General features: G+C 47.4%; 1 protein-coding gene across 1 annotated transcript in view; it reads right to left on the minus strand.

The window, feature by feature from the left end:
* Positions 1-17,603, minus strand: part of LOC135555736 (SH3 and cysteine-rich domain-containing protein 2-like) — a 52,902-nt gene that overhangs the window by 14,324 nt on the left and 20,975 nt on the right. Inside the window, 2 exon segments of the mRNA XM_064988429.1 lie at positions 7,684-7,947; positions 7,950-8,040. Coding sequence (XP_064844501.1) covers positions 7,684-7,947; positions 7,950-8,040 — 355 coding nt within the window.

Consider the following 17,603-nt stretch of genomic DNA (forward strand, 5'->3'; position numbering starts at 1 on the left):
AACAAAGAACAAAAACATATACATGATCAAATACAAATCTTAGAATCAACTATTAAAGACTACCAGAACCCACTTTATTCTCCAATTACCTTTAATTCACTACAGGACAAAATAAAAACCCACCAATCCAAAAAGGCCTGTGGTGTTGATGGTATCCTCAATGAAATGATAAAATATACAGATAACAAATTCCAATTGGCCATACTAAAACTCTTTAACATCATCCTTAGCTCTGGCATTTCCCCCAATATTTGGAACCAAGGACTGATCACCTCAATCCAAAAGTGGAGACAAGTTTGACCCCAATAACTACCATGGGATATGCGTCAACAGCAACCTTGGTAAAATCCTCTGCATTATAATTAACAACAGACTCGTACATTTCCTCAGTGAAAACAATGTACTGAGCAAATGTCAAATGGGCTTTTTACCAAATGATCGTACGGCAGACCACGTATTCACCCTGCACACCCTAACAGACTCAGTGAGCATAGTTTTCCTATCGAGAAAGGCTGCCGTGGGCAGACCTGGCTCTCAAGAGAAGACAGGCTATGTGCACACTGACCCACAAAATGAGGTGGAAATTGAGCTGCACTTCCTAACCTCCTGCCAAATAGATGACCATATTAGAGACACATATTTCCCTCAGATTACACAGACCCACAAAGAATTCGAAAACATACCCGATTTTGATCAACTCCCATATCTACTGGGTGAAATACCACAGTGTGCCATCACGGCACAAGAACCTGACCTGTTGCCACAAGAAAAGGGCAACCAGTGAAGAACAAACACCTTTGTAAATACAACCCATATTTATGTTTATTTATTTTCCCTTTTGTACCTTAACCATTTGCACATTGTTACAACACTGTGTATATATACATAATATGACATTTGTAATGTCTTTATTCTTTTGGAACGTCTGTGAGTGTAATGTTTACTGTTCATTTTGATTGTTTATTTCAATTTTGCATATTATCTACTTCACTTGCTTTGGCAATGTTAACAGATGTTTCCCATGCCAATAAAGCCCCTTGAATTTAATTGAATTGAGAGAGGGAGAGGGGGAGAGTGAGGAGTGGTTAGAGAGAGAGAGAGAGAAAAGAGAGAGGGGGAGGTTGAGCGAGGGGGCTGAGAGAGAGGAAGAGAGAGACAGAATGTAGTAATAAATAAGGTTGGCATGTGATCAAAGCAGGTTCCTGTTTGATGTAAATCTCATCTCAGTCGTCCAGAGAGGGTTGATCAAGCACTGCCCTACTTCTATTGTGCTGCACTGTCTGCTGAACTAAGCAGTGCATTATCAACGGTCCCTCTCAAAACATAGAGAGACTGACAACCAGCTGGAGGCATTTGGGTTCTATTTGGTTTTTCGTCACACCAATTCTCATCAAGCATTGTCTTAGGAACAAGCCTAGTTAGAGTGGAAACATGTTCTTTGTCCTTTTTTTAAGATATAATTCGTTTTGCGTTTTTCTTTTATATGTTGGAGAGTGAGAAGACAATCCCTATGTCATTCAGCTGCATTGTTTTGAGTCATCCAAACAATTTATTTCCAGTTCAAGGTTTACTTATTCACTGGTGCCAAAAATAATGTTTAGAAGGATTTAGTCTAGAGCCCTATGATTACAAATCCATAACAAAGATGTGGAAACACTAACCAAACAATACATGAACTGAACTGAATCTTCTATTTGCTCAAGTACAGTTCTGTTACAAACTGGGAGGGGAGGAGAGTGGGAGAGAAAGGAGAGACTGGGAGGCAGAGAGCAGAGACTAGAAGAGACTGGGAGAGAGAGGAGAGACTGGGAGAGAAGAGAGACATAGAGAGGAGAGACAGAGAGACAGAGGAGAGACTGGGAGAGTGAGAGGAGACACAGAGAGAGGAGACACAGAGAGAGGAGAGACTAAGAGAGGAGAGACAGAGAGAGAGGAGAGACAGAGAGCGGAGAGACAGAGGAGACAGAGAGAGAGAGAGACTGAGGAGAGAGAGAGGAGAGGGAAGAGACACAGAGAGGAGAGACAGAGAGAGGAGAGACTGGGAGAGAGAGAGAAGAGAGAGAGAGAGAGAGAGAGAGAGAGAGGTGATACTGGGAGAGAGAGAAGAGAGACTGGGAGAGAGAGAGGAGAGACTGGGAGAGAGAGAGAGAGAGAGAAGAGAGACTGATAAGAGAGATGAGAGACAGAGAGAGGAGAGACTGGGAGAGAGAGGAGAGACTGGGAGAGAGGAGAGACTGGAAGAGAGAGAAGACAGAGATAGGAGAGATTGGGAGAGAGAGGAGAGGCTGGGGAGAGAGAGAGACTGATAGAAGAGAGGAGAGAGACAGAGATAAGATAGACTGAGAGACAGGAGAGAGGAGAGACTGGGAGAGAGAGAGAGACTGGAAGAGATAGGAGAGACTGGGAGAGAGAGGACAGACTGGGAGATGGGAGAGGAGAGACAGAGATAGGAGAGACTGAGAGAGAGAGGAGAGACTGGAAGAGAGGAGATACTGGTAGAGAGAGGAGAGACTGGGAGAGAGAGGAGAGACTAGGAGAGAGAGGAGAGAATGGAAGAGAGAGGAGAGACTGGGAGAGAGGAGAGACTGGAAGAGAGAGGAGAGACAGGGAGAGAGAGACTGGGGAGACTGGAGATAGAGAGAGGAGGAGACAGGAGAGAGAGGAGAGACTGGAAGAGAGAGGAGAGACTGGGAGAGAGAGGAGAGACTGGGAGAGAGAGGAAAGAGAGGAGAGACTGGAAGAGAGAGGAGACTGGGAGAGAGAGGAGACTGGGAGAGAGAGGAGACTGGGAGAGAGAGAAGAGACTGGAAGAGAGAGGAGAGACTGGGAGAGGGAGAGGAGAGACTGGGAGATAGAGAGGAGAGACTGGGAGAGAGAGGTGACAGAGGAGAGAGAGAGGAGAGACTGGGAGAGAGAGGAGAGACTGGAAGAGAGCGGAGAGACTAGGAGAGAGAGGAGAGACTGGAAGAGAGAGGAGAGACTGGGAAAGAGAGGAGAGAGGGGAAAGAGAGGAGAGACTGGAAGAGAGAGGAGAGACTGGGAGAGAGAGGAGAGACTGGGAGAGAGAGGACAGGCTGGGAGAGAGAGAGGAGAGACTGAAGAGAGAGCAGACAGACTGGGAGAGAGAGAGGAGAGACTGGAAGAGAAAGAGGAGAGACAGAGATAGGATAGACTGGGAGAGAGAGGACAGACTGGAGAGAGAAGAGAGACTGGAAGAGAGAGAGGAGAGACTGGGAGAGACTGGGAGAGAGAGGACAGACTGGGAGAGAGAAGAGAGACTGGAAGAGATAGGAGAGACTGGGAGAGAGAGGACAGACTGGGATATAGAGGAGAGACAGAGATAGGAGAGACTGGGAGAGAGAGGAGAGACTGGAAGAGAGGAGATACTGGTAGAGAGAGGAGAGACTGGGAGAGAGAGGAGAGACTGGGAGAGAGAGGAGAGACTGGAAGAGAGAGGAGAGACTGGGAGAGAGGAGAGACTGGAAGAGAGAGAGAGACAGGGAGAGAGAGGAGAGACTGGAAGATAGAGAAGAGAGAGGATAGACTGGAAGAGAGAGGAGAGACTGGAAGAGAGAGGAGAGACTGGAGAGAGAGGAGAGACTGGGAGAGAGAGGAGAGAGGGGAGAGACTGGAAGAGAGAGGAGAGACTGGAGAGAGAGAGAGACTGGGAGAGAGAGGATAGACTGGGGGAGATAGAGAGGATAGACAGAGAGGAGAGAGAGGAGAGACAGAGGAGCGACTGGGAGAGAAGAGACTGGGAGAGAAGAGACTGGGAGAGGAGATAGAGAGGGTAGAGACAGAGATAGGAGAGACTGGAAGAGATAGAGAGCAGACTGGGAGAGAGGAGAGACTGGAAGAGAGAGAGGACAGAGATAGGAGAGATTGGGAGAGAGAGGACAGGCTGGGAGAGAGAGAGGAGAGACTGGAAGAGAGAGCGGACAGACCGGGAGAGAGAGGAGAGAGGGGAGAGAGAGGAGAGACTGGAAGAGAGAGGAGAGACTGGGAGAGAGAGGAGAGACTGGGAGAGAGAGGAGAGACTGGAAGAGAGAGGAGAGACTGGGAGAGAGAGGAGAGACTGGAGAGAGAGGAGAGAGAGAGAGAGGAGAGACTGGAAGAGAGAGGAGAGACTGGAAGAGAGGGAGAGAGAGGAGAGAGAGAGAGGAGAGACTGGAGAGAGACTGGAAGAGAGAGAGAGAGGAGAGACTGGAGAGACTGGAAGAGAGAGGAGAGACTGGAAAGAGAGGAGAGACAGAGAGAGAGGAGAGACTGGGAGAGAGAGGAGGAGAGACTGGGAGAGAGAGGAGAGACTGGGAGAGAGAGGAGAGACTGGGAGAGAGGGAGAGAGAGGAGAGACAGAGACAGAGGAGAGACTGGGAGAGAGAGGAGAGGCTGGGAGAGAGAGGAGAGACTGTGAGAGAGAGGAGAGACTGGGAGATAGAGAGGATAGACAGAGAGGAGAGAGAGGAGAGACAGAGGAGCGACTGGGGAGAGAGGAGAAACTGGGAGAGAGGAGAGACTATGAGAGAGGAGAGACAGAGAGGGGAGAGACTGGGAGAGAAGAGACTGGAAGAGACTAGAGGAGAGACTGGGAGAGGAGAGACTGGTAGAGAGAGGAGAGACAGAGAGAGAGGAGAGACTGGGGAGAGAGAGAGAGGACAGACTGGAGAGAGAGGAGAGACTGGGAGAGACAGAGGAGAGACTGGGAGAGAGAGGAGAGACTGGGAGAGAGAGGAGAGGCTGGGAGAGAGAGGAGAGACTGGAGAGAGAGGAGAGACTGGGAGAGAGAGGATAGACAGAGAGGAGAGAGAGGAGAGACAGAGGAGCGACTGGGAGAGAGAGGAGAAACTAGGAGAGAGAGAGGAGACTATGAGAGAGAGGAGAGACTGGAGAGAGAGGAGAGACTGGAAGAGAGAGGAGAGACTGGAAGAGAGAGGAGAGACTGGGAAGAGGGAGGAGAGACTAGAAGAGAGAGGAGAGACTGGAAGAGAGAGGAGAGACTGGGAGAGAGAGGAGAGACAAGAGGAGAGACTGGAAGAGAGAGGAGAGACTGGAGGAGAGAGGAGAGACTGGGAGAGAGAGGAGAGACTGGAAGAGAGAGGAGAGACTGGAAGAGAGAGGAGAGACAGAGAGGGAGACTGGGAGATAGGGGAGAGAGAGGAGAGACTGGGAGAGACAGAGGAGAGACTGGGAGAGAGAGGAGAAACTGGGAGAGAGAGGAGAGACTGGAGAGAGAGAGAGGAGAGACTGGAGAGGGAGAGACAGAGGAGAGACTGGGAGAGAGAGAGGAGAGACTGGGAGAGAGAGGAGAGACTGGAAGAGAGAGGAGAGACTGAGAGAGAGAGGAGAGACTGGGAGATAGGGAGAGAGAGGAGAGACTGGGAGAGACAGAGGAGAGATTGGGAGAGAGAGGAGAGGCTGGGAGAGAGAGGAGAGACTGGGAGAGAGAGGAGAGACTGGGAGAGAGAGAGGAGAGACTGGGAGAGACAGAGGAGAGACTGGGAGAGAGAGGAGAGACTGTGAGAGAGAGGAGAGACTGGGAGATAGAGAGGATAGACAGAGAGGAGAGAGAGGAGAGACAGAGGAGCGACTGGGAGAGAGAGGAGAAACTAGGAGAGAGAGAGGAGAGACTATGAGAGAGGAGAGACAGAGATAGGAGAGACTGGGAGAGAGAGAGGAGAGACTGTGAGAGAGAAGAGAGACTGGAGAGAGAGGAGAGACTGGAAGAGAGAGGAGAGACTGGAAGAGAGAGGAGAGACAGAGAGAGAGGAGAGACTGGGAGAGAGGGGAGAGAGAGGAGAGACTGGGAGAGAGAGGAGAGACTGGGAGAGACAGAGGAGAGACTGAGAGAGAGAGGAGAGACTGGGAGAGAGAGGAGAGGCTGGGAGAGAGAGAGGAGAGACTGGGAGAGAGAGGATAGACTGGGGGGAGATAGAGAGGATAGACAGAGAGGAGAGAGAGGAGAGACAGAGGAGCGACTGGGAGAGAGAGGAGAAACTAGGAGAGAGAGGAGTGACTATGAGAGAGAGGAGAGACTGGAAGAGAGGAGAGACTGGGAGAGGAGAGACTGGGAGAGAGAGGAGAGACTAGGGGAGGGAGGAGAGACTGTAAGAGAGAGGAGAGACTGGAAGAGAGAGGAGATACAGGGAGAGAGAGGAGAGACTGGAAGATAGAGGAGAGACTGGAAGAGAGAGGAGAGACTGGGAGAGAGAGGAGAGACTAGGGAGAGAGAGGAGAGACTGGGAGAGAGAGGAGAGAGAGGAGAGACTGGAAGAGAGAGGAGAGTCTGGAAGAGAGAGGAGACTGGGAGAGAGACAGGAGAGACTGTGAGAGAGAGGAGAGACTGGAGAGAGAGGAGAGACTGGAAGAGAGAGGAGAGACTGGAAGAGAGAGGAGAGACTGGAAGAGAGAGGAGAGACTGGAAGAGAGATAAGAGACTGGGAGAGAAGGGAGAGAGAGGAGATACTGAGAGAGAGAGAGGAGAGACTGGGAGAGAGGGGAGAGAGAGGAGAGACTGGAAGAGAGAGGAGAAACTGGAAGAGAGAGGAGATACAGGGAGAGAGAGGAGAGACTGGAAGATAGAGGAGAGACTGGAAGAGAGAGGAGAGACTGGGAGAGAGAGGAGAGAGGGAGAGACTGGAAGAGAGAGGAGAGACTGGAAGAGAGAGGAGACTGGGAGAGAGAGGAGACTGGGAGAGAGAGAGGAGAGACTGGAGAGAGAGGAGAGACTGGAGAGAGAGGAGAGACTGGAAGAGAGAGGAGAGACTGGAAGAGAGATAAGAGACTGGGAGAGAGGGGAGAGAGAGGAGATACTGAGAGAGAGAGAGGAGAGACTGGGAGAGAGGGGAGAGAGAGGAGAGACTGGAAGAGAGAGGAGAAACTGGGAGAGAGAGAGAGGAGAGACTATGAGAGAGGAGAGACAGAGAGACTGGGAGAGAGAGGAGAGACAGAGAGACTGGGAGAGAGACAGAAAGACTGGGAGAGAGAGAGAAGAGACTGGGAGCAATGAGGCAGGCTACAGGACAGCTGGATCAGCTGGTGTGTTGAAGAAAAAATTATGACGTAAACAAACACAAGCAAAAACAAAGAGGAATAAAATAGCTTCTGCAATCAATCATGGTGACAGGAAGTAGATTTAGCAAAGAGGAAAAGAGTATGAGAATGTTAAACCTCTACACACGCAGCAGCATATCAAATCAAGGGCACGTGAACACGCAAAGTAGACTTGCCCTCAGCTTCTCATTCCAATCATACTGTATGCTTTATGTCTGAAAACACAGAATACACACAAGAGTGGAGTGTAATACCATTCCTGTGGTACCTCTGCTATTCTCCTGCATAAATTCCAATTATAATCCACCTAATGTTTGCTTCACTGTTATCAATATTACATTGTTATTGCTATTGAATAGGAATGAAATTACGTGAGTAATTTCAACTAATTATTCCAGTCATTAGCTACCTAGTCAGGTGCTGCCTTTGAAATCTGTTCACTTAATAGTCAAGTGGATTCTAGTATAATGGATAGTGGCAGTGACCTAATAAAGTAATAACACTGACCAGCTAGAAATACAAGATCAAGTAACCAGGAGAAATGGCTGAATGAAGCAACTAATCCTACATAGACACTGAGGCCTAAGCAGGCTGGTAGTGTCGAGAGGCCTGGGAGTAAAGTAAGCACCTTACCCACGATCAGGTGCTTGCAGAGCTGGCAGTGGGTGGGCTTGCGGAAAATGTGCTCCTGGAAGCAGTGGTTCACCTGCGTCAGTGGGCGGGTTGGGGGCGGGGCCTTGGAAGACAGCGAGGGGGAGGGGCTTAGAGACGGGGAGTGGGAGCAGAGGGAGGGGTTGGGGCTGAGTGACGGAGAGCGGGAGGGTGAGCATTCACTGGCGAGGGGAGAGCCAGGGGGCGGGGAGGGGGGTGGCGGGTCGGTGATGAAGTCTGGGGGAGACGGGCGTCACTGTAGGACCTCTGGAAGAAGTTCTCCACACTCTTACTGCGCATCAGGGTCTTAAAGGAGAGGGAGCGCTTCAGACGCTGGAGCTGCAGGGAGGGAAAGAGGAGAGAGGGGAGCATGAGGAGAACATTCACAACAGGTATCAACACATCAGGGTCTTAAAGGAGAGGGAGCGCTTCAGACGCTGGAGCTGCAGGGAGGGAAGAGGAGAGAGGGAGCATGAGGAGAACATTCACAACAGATATCAACACGTGAGGGATTTCACAGGTACAATAACAGGTGTACGTACCAGTTGTTCCCCCGAGAAGATGAACAAGCAATTTTCCATTGCCAATTCGTTTCCATAGAACATGTAGTTCCATAAACAAGTGATGTTGACTCACCATTTCATGAAAAACCAACAGCACAAAAGGACATTAGCACTCGCATGGAAAATAACCATTTGTGAAATGCCATTGAGTTGGGTTTCATGTAAGGTTGCTAGCCCGTAACCCACTGGGCACAGTCGCCAATTCAAAGTCATGTCAAAGTCATTTTGTTGAAATGACATGGAAACAACATGATTGTGCCGAGTGGAAATGCTTTACGTTGATGTTTGAATGTGTGTAAATAAAATGTCCCTGGTTCGGCAGGAGAGAGGCTGATGAAAAGGACTGTTCCAGTTTACCCAGCAGCCTTATCACCAGCTATCAGCAGCCAATCTCATGGCTCCTTATCTAATTCAGTACCTTTACAGGGCCAATTGATGATGTAATCGCTCCAGCCTACCTCTGGCCCATTGTCAATGTGAGTGCGGGTGCTTGGCTTAAATGGTAAACATACACACATATCACACACACCTATACATCCAGTGCACATATACACACACATACTTTCACACATACTGGGGCCAAGCTTCCTGTCATCCAGTACTTCTATACCAGGCGGTGTCAGAGAAAGGCCCTAAAATTGTCAAAGACTCCAGCCACCCTAGTTATAGACTGTTCTTTCTGCTACCGCACGGCAAGCGGTACCGGAGCGCCAAGTCTAGGTCCAAGAGGCTTCTAAACAGCTTCTACCCCCGAGGCATAAGACTCCTGAACATCTAATCAAATCTTTTACACTGCTGCTACTCTCTGTTATTATCTATGCATAGTCACTTTAATAACTTCATTTACCTCGACTAACCGGTGTCCCTGCACATTGACTCTGTACCGGTACCCCCTGTATATACTGTAGCCTCGCTATTGTTATTTCACTGCTGCTCTTTAATTATTTGTTATTTTTATTTCTTTAAAAAATATATATTTGTCTTAAAACTGCATTGCTGGTTAAGGGCTTGTAAGTAAGCATTTCGCTGTAAGGCGCATGTGACAAATGACATTTGATTTGACACACACACACACACACACACACACACACACACACACACACACACACACACACACACACACACACACACACACACACACACACACACACACACACACACACGATTATTCACACAGCATCCTTACCCCACGTATTGTACATGACGTGACTATCATTCATTCCTTATCAGCTGTACTGACCGAGCTGTTCCTGCATGACTGATAAATGAACACATGTCAAAGCCATCACTCCTGTATCCTGTCTCTCTGTCTCTCCAACTTCCATTGATTACCTAAATAAATACATGTCGCTCAACTGACTGATGATCTCCCCAGGCGCAGGTTGACGTTTATTGTTATGAATCTTGCCCTGGAGGCAGAACTGAACCTTTTCTACTAGCTGGGCCAGCTGCAAAGTCAAAATGGGCTATTATCGTAAAAATGTATGGAAAACAAAAATGTGTTTTTTAAAAACTTTTAATTTAAGGTTAGGGTAAGGCATTAAGATTAGCAGTGTGGTTAAGTTTAAAACACGATTTTATGACTTTGACTGTGCTAGCTAGTGACCACTGCAGAGCTGCCTCCAGGGCAAGATTTATGACAATAAATGTCAACCTGCTCCTCAGGCCAGAGATACTGATTGATGATCATACATCATGAAGAGTTAGGTGTAATGGATGGTGCTGTGGTGAAGTGTCTGTCACAGAGACACCATGGAGGTGACAGGAGGAAGAATAGCTAGCAGAGAGAGAAGGGCGTTGTCCTCTCCTCTGTCTGAAATAAAAGAACGGACCAGGGTAGGCAGACACACCATTGATCCACCACAGACACAGCTCCCTGCACTGTGCATGCGAATGCACATACGCACACACACAAACACACACCGGCGTACACTCTCTCTCTCTCTCTCTGCCCGTCGGTCTGCTGCTAGTGGAGGCTTTACACCTCTGTTTCTCAGGGAATAGGAGATGAAAACAGTTTGTCCAAGAGAGCGTGTGAGTCAGAAAGACAGATAGCTACCCAGTGTCCCTGTGTACGTGTTAATGAGCATAGAAGTGTGTGCGAGTGTACTGGTTTGTGTCGAGTGTGTGTTTCTCCCCGTGTCAAATCATTTGATTACAGCAGCTCATCTGAGTCAATGACGATTGAAGTGGAGAGGCGGTCTGGTTTGACACACCTGTCAGCGCCGCTCTCCCTACGTAGCTACCATAAGGCGCAATGCAGTGCGTCATGCGTTTATCCAGAGCATGTTAAGTCAGAGGAAAGAAGCGTTGGCGTCATAGTAACAGAATCTAGATTCTATTTCTATGGTCGGTTGTAGCAAACACGTCTCAATTAGAGCGTAGCTAATCAAGCCTCTGTGCTGTTCTTCCCAAATAGCACTCTATTCCCTTTCTAGCGCATATGGGCCATGGTCAAAAGCAGTTCACCATTAGATAGAATAGGGTGCCATTTGGGACTCGGCCAGAGAGAAACCCTCGTTAAACTCTATTTTAGTTGAGACGGCCGCAGCTTATCATCTGAAGTAACGCCAACATTAACCTACAGTACTGCCAATTGGCTTCATGCATAGTAATCCACAAGGCTCCAGTTCATAATGACTGTTTGTTGTAATTTACATGTGGATTAAGTCCTTTGCATACAATACCTTAGGTGACCTAGCAACTGTACAATCCAACCCTGGCATACGTATGTGTGAACTAGTCCCTGAACTGCTTTATTCAATGCCGTTCCTTTGCAATTTCATGACAATAATCCCAGGAAGTCGAGGGATCGTTTTGCACCAGCCTCTCCACGTCCTGTGTAGTCACGTGGGTCGTGCGTCAGCCAGGCTAAGAGAAGGACTGCCTCAGAGGAAAAGCTTTCTCTATCTCTCTCTTTTCATTTCTCTCTTTCTCTCTCTCTCCGTCTCTCCCATCCCTCCCTGTCCATTTCTCTCTGTTTCCCTCCCCCCTCTCTCTGCCATATATCATGGGCATCCAGCCCCCACCCTCTAGAAGAATCCCTCTCTCTAGTGTCTCTTTGTCTAACTGTTAAACTCCCAGGTCAAAGCTGTGCTGAGCAACAAACACTGTTGCAGCCCTGGGAGAGACAGAGGGATGTTTATGGACAGCTCTCAAAATGAAAAACAAGGGAACAAACAGAACACACACACACACACACACACACACACACACACACACACACACACACACACACACACCCCTTGGGTTTTGCTCTGTCTGGAGATGCAAGAGAAACGATTGGCAGACGATACAGTATAAATAACCTGCTGGGAAACTTCCCTAAGTCGAAATGAATAATGTCGAAAGAGACACGCATGCACACTGCACATACACACACACACACACACTAAACACACATTTTCTCTTTCTTCTTGTTGCTGTTCACGTGTTACTCGGATGCAAGCAGCACAGGGGGAGGGGGCATTGGGAAATGTTGTGCTGTCTGTCTTTTAGAACGTTATTCCAGTGAAGCAAAGGTCTCTGTGAGAAGTTTGATCCAAAGCAGTGACTTATGCTTTGTGGTCTTTGAGTTGTTGTTGAATTTATCCCCCTCAAACATTTCTCCTCTCCTCAGAACCAGCCTTACCTCTCTGACTCATGGGTGTGTTACGTAAAGATATGACACTCACTCACTTTTCCTATTGCCCCGGCTGGCGCATAGGGCAAAGAAGATATGACACACAAAGGTAAAGATATGACACAGCTCATTTCTACTCCAGTATTGTTTTTTTTGTGTACCTCGTTATCTATTATAACTTGTTTTAACTGTCTGGTATTAGTTGGTAAGGAAGTATTGTATCGGAAGGCAAATTTCAGTGCAAGCAAACAATCAAGTATAATCTTATTTTACCATCACCCAGCAATCCCCTCCCTGACCGGACCACATTATTGTTCTGACTGCAGCAGGTTGACTGCAGCAGGTTGACTAGCTGGCCCTGGGGACACACAGGTGTCTTCATATTCTTCACTCCCCCACCACTCTCTGTAGACATCATCTGAACAATATCTCCACTACTGCCTCCACACTGGGTTACTTCCATAGCTATTGGTTTAGAGTGCACACATTATGTCAATTCAATAGAAAAATCAACCAGGTTTAAGTGCTACACTAGGTGATAATTCTGCTGCATTGATCCTGCTAGAAGCACCACGAGCAGGGTGGCTCCATCCCTCATGGCTAGATCAGGTGAGGACACTGGTAGAGTTAGATAGATTAGATAGAGTGGTAGGTAGGTAGGTAGGTAGGTAGGTAGGTAGGTAGAAGGTAGGTACAATAAGGTATGTACTGTACTGTAGGTAGGTAGGTAGGTAGGTAGGTAGGTAGGTAGGTAGGTAGAAACAGTAAGGTAGGTAGGTAGGCAGGAACAGTAAGGTATGTGCTGTACGTAGGTAGGTAGGTAGGTAGGTAGGTAGGTAGGTAGGTAGGTAGGTAGGTAGGAACAGTAAGGTAGGTAGGCAGGAACAGTAAAGTATGTACTGTAGGTAGGTAGGTAGGTAGGTAGGTAGGTAGGTAGGAACAGTAAGGTATGTACTGTAGGTAGGTAGGTAGATAGATAGATAGATAAGATAGATAATATATATATAGAAAGATAAGATAGATACATAATATAGATAGATAGATAGATAGATAAGATAGATAGATAATATAGATAGATAGATAGATAGATAGATAGATAGATAGATAGATAGATAGATAGATAGATAGATAGATAGATAGATAGATAGGTAGGTAGGTAGGTAGGTAGGTAGGTAGGAACAGTAAGGTAGGTAGGTAGGTAGGTAGGAGCAGCAAAGGAATGTACTGTAGGTAGGTAGGTAGGTAAGTAGGTACGTAGAAGGTAGGTAGGAACAGTAAGGTGTGTACTGTAGGTAGGTAGGGAGAAGGTAGGTAGGAACAGTAAGGTATGTACTATAGGTAGGTAGGTAGGTAGGGTAGGTAGGGAGAAGGTAGGTAGGAACAGTAAGGTGTGTACTATAGGTAGGTAGGTAGGTAGGTAGGAACAGTAAGGTATGTACTATAGGTAGGTAGGTAGGTAGGTACAGTAAGGTTTGTACTGTAGATACAGGCAGGCAGGCAGGCAGGACAGCAGACAGACAGACAGACAGACAGACAGACAGGAACAGTAAGGTATGTACTGTCGGTAGGTAGGTAGGTAGGTAGGTAGGTAGGAAGGTAGGTAGGTAAGGCAGGTAGGAACAGGTAAGGTAGGTAGGTAGGTAGGTAGGTAGGAACAATAAGGTATGTGGAGGAAGGTAGGTAGGAACAGTAAGGTATGTACTATGTAGGTAGGAACAGGTAGGTAGGTAGGTAGGTAGGTAGGCAGGTAAGGTAGGTACAATAAGGTATGGTAGGTAGGTACAGTAAGGTAGGTAGGTACTAGGTAGGGAACAATAAGGTAGGTAGGTAGGTAGGCAGGAACAGTAAGGTATGTACTATAGGTAGGTAGGTAGGTAGACAGACAGGTACAGACAGGACAGGTACTATAGGTAGGTAGGTACAGGTAGGCAGGCAGGCAGGCAGGCAGGCAGGCAGGAACAGTAAGGTATGTACTGTAGGTAGACAGACAGGACAGACAGACATGTACTGTAGGCAGACAGACAGGTACAGTACAGGCAGGCAGTACAGACAGAGGTAGGAACAGTAAGGTATGTACTGTAGGTAGGTAGGTAGGTAGTAAGGTAGGTAGGTAGGTAGGTAGAACAGGTAGGTAGGTAGGTAGGTAGGTAGGTAGGTAGTAGGTAGGTGTAGGTAGGTAGGTAGGTAGGTAGGTAGGAGGAACAATAAGGTAGGTAGGTGGAACAGGCAGACAGGTAGGTAGGTAGGCAGGAGGTACAGTAAGGTATGTAGGTAGGTAGGTAGGTAGGAACAGTAAGGTATGTACTGTAGGCAGGCAGACAGGCAGGCAGGCAGGCAGACAGACAGGAACAGTAAGGTATGTCCTGTCGGTAGGTAGGTAGGTAGGTAGGTAGGTAGGTAGGTAGGTAGGTAGGTGGGAACAATAAGGTATGTGCTGTAGGTAGGTAGGTAGGAACAGTAAGGTATGTACTGTATGTAGGTAGGTAGGTAGGTAGGTAGGTAGATAGGTAGAAGGTAGGTACAATAAGGTATGTAATGTAGGTAGATATGTAGGTAGGTATGTCGTTAGGTAGGTAGGAAGGTAGGAACAGTAAGGTAGATAGGTAGGTAGGCAGGAACAGTAAGGTATGTACTGTAGGTAGGTAGGTAGGTAGGTAGCTAGGTATGTAGTTAGGTAGGTAGGTAGGAACAGTAAGGTAGGTAGGAACAGGTAAGGTAGGAGGCAGGTAGGTAGGCAGGAACAGTAAGGTATGTACTATAGGTAGGCAGGTAGCAGGTAGGTAGGTAGGTAGGAACAGTAAGGTAGGTAGGTAGGTAGGTAGGTAGGTAGGTAGGAACAGTAAGGTATGTACTATAGGTAAGGTAGGTAGGTAGGTTTGGTAGGTATACAGGCAGGATAGGCATAGCAGGTAGATAAGTAGACAGAGGCAGATAAGATAGAAAATAGATAGATAGATAGATAGTAAGGATAGATACATAATAGATAGATAGGAATAGATAGATAGATAGATAGGTAGGTAGGATAGGTAGGTAGGTAGGTAGGTAGAGGTAGGTAGGTAGGTAGGTACGTAGAAGGTAGGTAGGAACAGTAAGGTGTGTACAGGCAGGTAGGTAGGTAGGTAGGCAGGCGAAGGTAGGTAGGAACAGTAAGGTATGTACCATAGGTAGGTAGGTAGGTAGGTAAGGTAGGTAGGCAGGCAGAGTAAGGCATGTACAGGCAGGCAGGCACAGACAGGCAGACAGACAGACAGACAGACAGACAGACAGACAGGAACAGTAAGGTATGTACTGTAGGTAGGCAGGTAGGTAGGCAGGCAGTAGGTAGGTAGGTAGGTAGGTAGAATGTAGGTAGGTAGGTAGGTAGGTAGAAGGTAGGTAGGTAGGAACAATAAGGTATGTGCTGTAGGTAAGTAGGTAGGAACAGTAAGGTATGTACTGTATGTTGGTAGGTAGGTAGGTAGGTACGTAGAAGGTAGGTACAATAAGGTATGTACTGTATGTTAGTAGGTAGGTAGGTAGGTAGGTAGGTAGGTAGGCAGGGCAGGCAGGAACAGTAAGGCAGGAACAGTAAGGTAGGTAGGTAGGTAGGCAGGTAGGTAGGTAGGTAGGTAGGAACAGTAAGGTAGGTAGGTAGGGTAAGGTAGGTAGGTAGGTAGGCAGGAACAGTAAGGTATGTAGGTAGGTAGGCAGGAGCAGCAGGCAAAGGAAGGTAGGTAGGTAGGAACAGTAGAATGTAGGTAGGTAGGTAGGTAGGTAGGTAGGTAGGTAGGTAGGTAGTAGAACAGTAGGAACAGTAAGGTGTGTACTGTAGGTAGGTATAATAAGGTAGGTAGGAACAGTAAGGTATGTACCATAGGTAGGTAGGTAGGCAGGTAGGTACAGGTAGGTAGGAACAGTAAGGTATGTACAGGTAGGCAGGCAGGCAGGCAGGCAGACAGACAGACAGACAGGAACAGTAGACAGACAGACAGGAACAGTAAGGTATGTACTGTAGGTAGGTAGGTAGAAGGTAGGTAGGTAGGTAGGTAGGTAGGTAGGTAGGCAGGTAACAGGTAGGTAGGTAGGTAGGTAGGTAGGTAGGTAGGTAGGTAGGTAGGTAGGTAAGGTATGTACTGTAGGTAGGTAGGTAGGAACAGTAAGGTATGTACTGTAGGCAGGCAGGCAGGTAGGAACAGTAAGGTATGTACTGTATGTAGGGTAGGTAGGTAGGTAGGTAGGTAGGCAGGTAAGGTAGGCAGGTAGGTAGGTAGGCAGGAACAGTAAGGTATGTACTGTAGGTAGGTAGGTAGGTAGGTAGGCAAAGGAAGGTACTGTAGGTAGGGTAGTAAGGTAGGTAGGTAGGTACAGGCAGGCAGGAACAGTAAGGTAGACAGACAGACAGGACAGGAGGCAGGAGGCAAAGGAATGTACAGGTAGGTAGGTACAGAGGTAGGACAGGAACAGTAAGGTATGTACTGTAGGTAGGTAGGTAGTAGGTAGGTAGGTAGGTAGGTAGGTAGATATATAGTATAAGATAGGTAATATATATAGTAGGTAGGTATACATAAGGTAGATAGATAGATAAGATAGATAAGACAGATAACATAATAGTAGTAGGAGGAACAGTAAGGTATGGTAGGTAGGTAGGTAGGTAGGTAGGTAGGTAGGTAGGTAGGTAGGTAGGTACAGTAAGGTATGTACTGTAGGTAGGTAGGAACAGTAAGGTATGTACTGTAGGCAGGCAGACAGGCAGGCAGGCAGACAGACAGACAGGAACAGTAAGGTATGTACTGTCGGTAGGTAGGTAGGTAGGTAGGTAGGTAGGTAGGTAGGTAGGTAGGTAAGGTAGGTAGGTAGGTAGGTAGGTAGAAGGTAGGTAGGAACAATAAGGTATGTGCTGTAGGTAGGTAGGTAGGTAGGAACAGTAAGGTATGTACTGTATGTAGGTAGGTAGGTAGGTAGGTAGGTAGGTAGGTAGGTAGAAGGTAGGTACAATAAGGTATGTACTGTATGTTAGTAGGTAGGTAGGTAGGTAGGTAGGTAGGTAGGTAGGTAGGTAGGTAGGTAGGTAGGCAGGAACAGTAAGGTATGTACTGTAGGTAGGTAGGTAGGTAGGTAGGTAGGTAGGAACAGTAAGGTAGGTAGGTAGGTAGGTAGGTAGGAACAGTAAGGTAGGTAGGTAGGTAGGTAGGAGCAGCAAAGGAATGTACTGTAGGTAGGTAGGTAGGTAGGTAGGTAGATAGGAACAGTAAGGTATGTACTGTAGGTAGGTAGGTAGGTAGGTAAGTAGGTAGGTAGGTAGGTAGATAGATAGATATATAGATAAGATAGATAATATATATAGAGAAAGATAAGATAGATACATAATATAGATAGATAAGATAGTAAGATAGATACATAATATAGCATAGATAGATAGTAGAGGCAGACAGCATAAGGATAGATAGATAGATAGATAGATAGATAGATAGGTAGGTAGGTAGGGACAGTAAGGTAGGTAGGTAGGTAGGTAGGTAGGTAGGAACAGTAAGGTGTGTACTGTAGGTAGGTAGGGCGAAGGTAGGTAGGAACAGTAAGGTATGTACCATAGGTAGGTAGGTAGGTAGGTAGGTAGGTAGGTAGGTAGAGTAAGGTATGTACTGTAGGCAGGCAGGCAGGCAGGCAGACAGACAGACAGACAGACAGGAACAGTAAGGTATGTACTGTCGGTAGGTAGGTAGAATGTAGGTAGGGTAGGT

Source organism: Oncorhynchus masou, chromosome 15, assembly GCF_036934945.1.
Source record: "Oncorhynchus masou masou isolate Uvic2021 chromosome 15, UVic_Omas_1.1, whole genome shotgun sequence".
Lineage (NCBI taxonomy): Eukaryota > Metazoa > Chordata > Actinopteri > Salmoniformes > Salmonidae > Oncorhynchus > Oncorhynchus masou.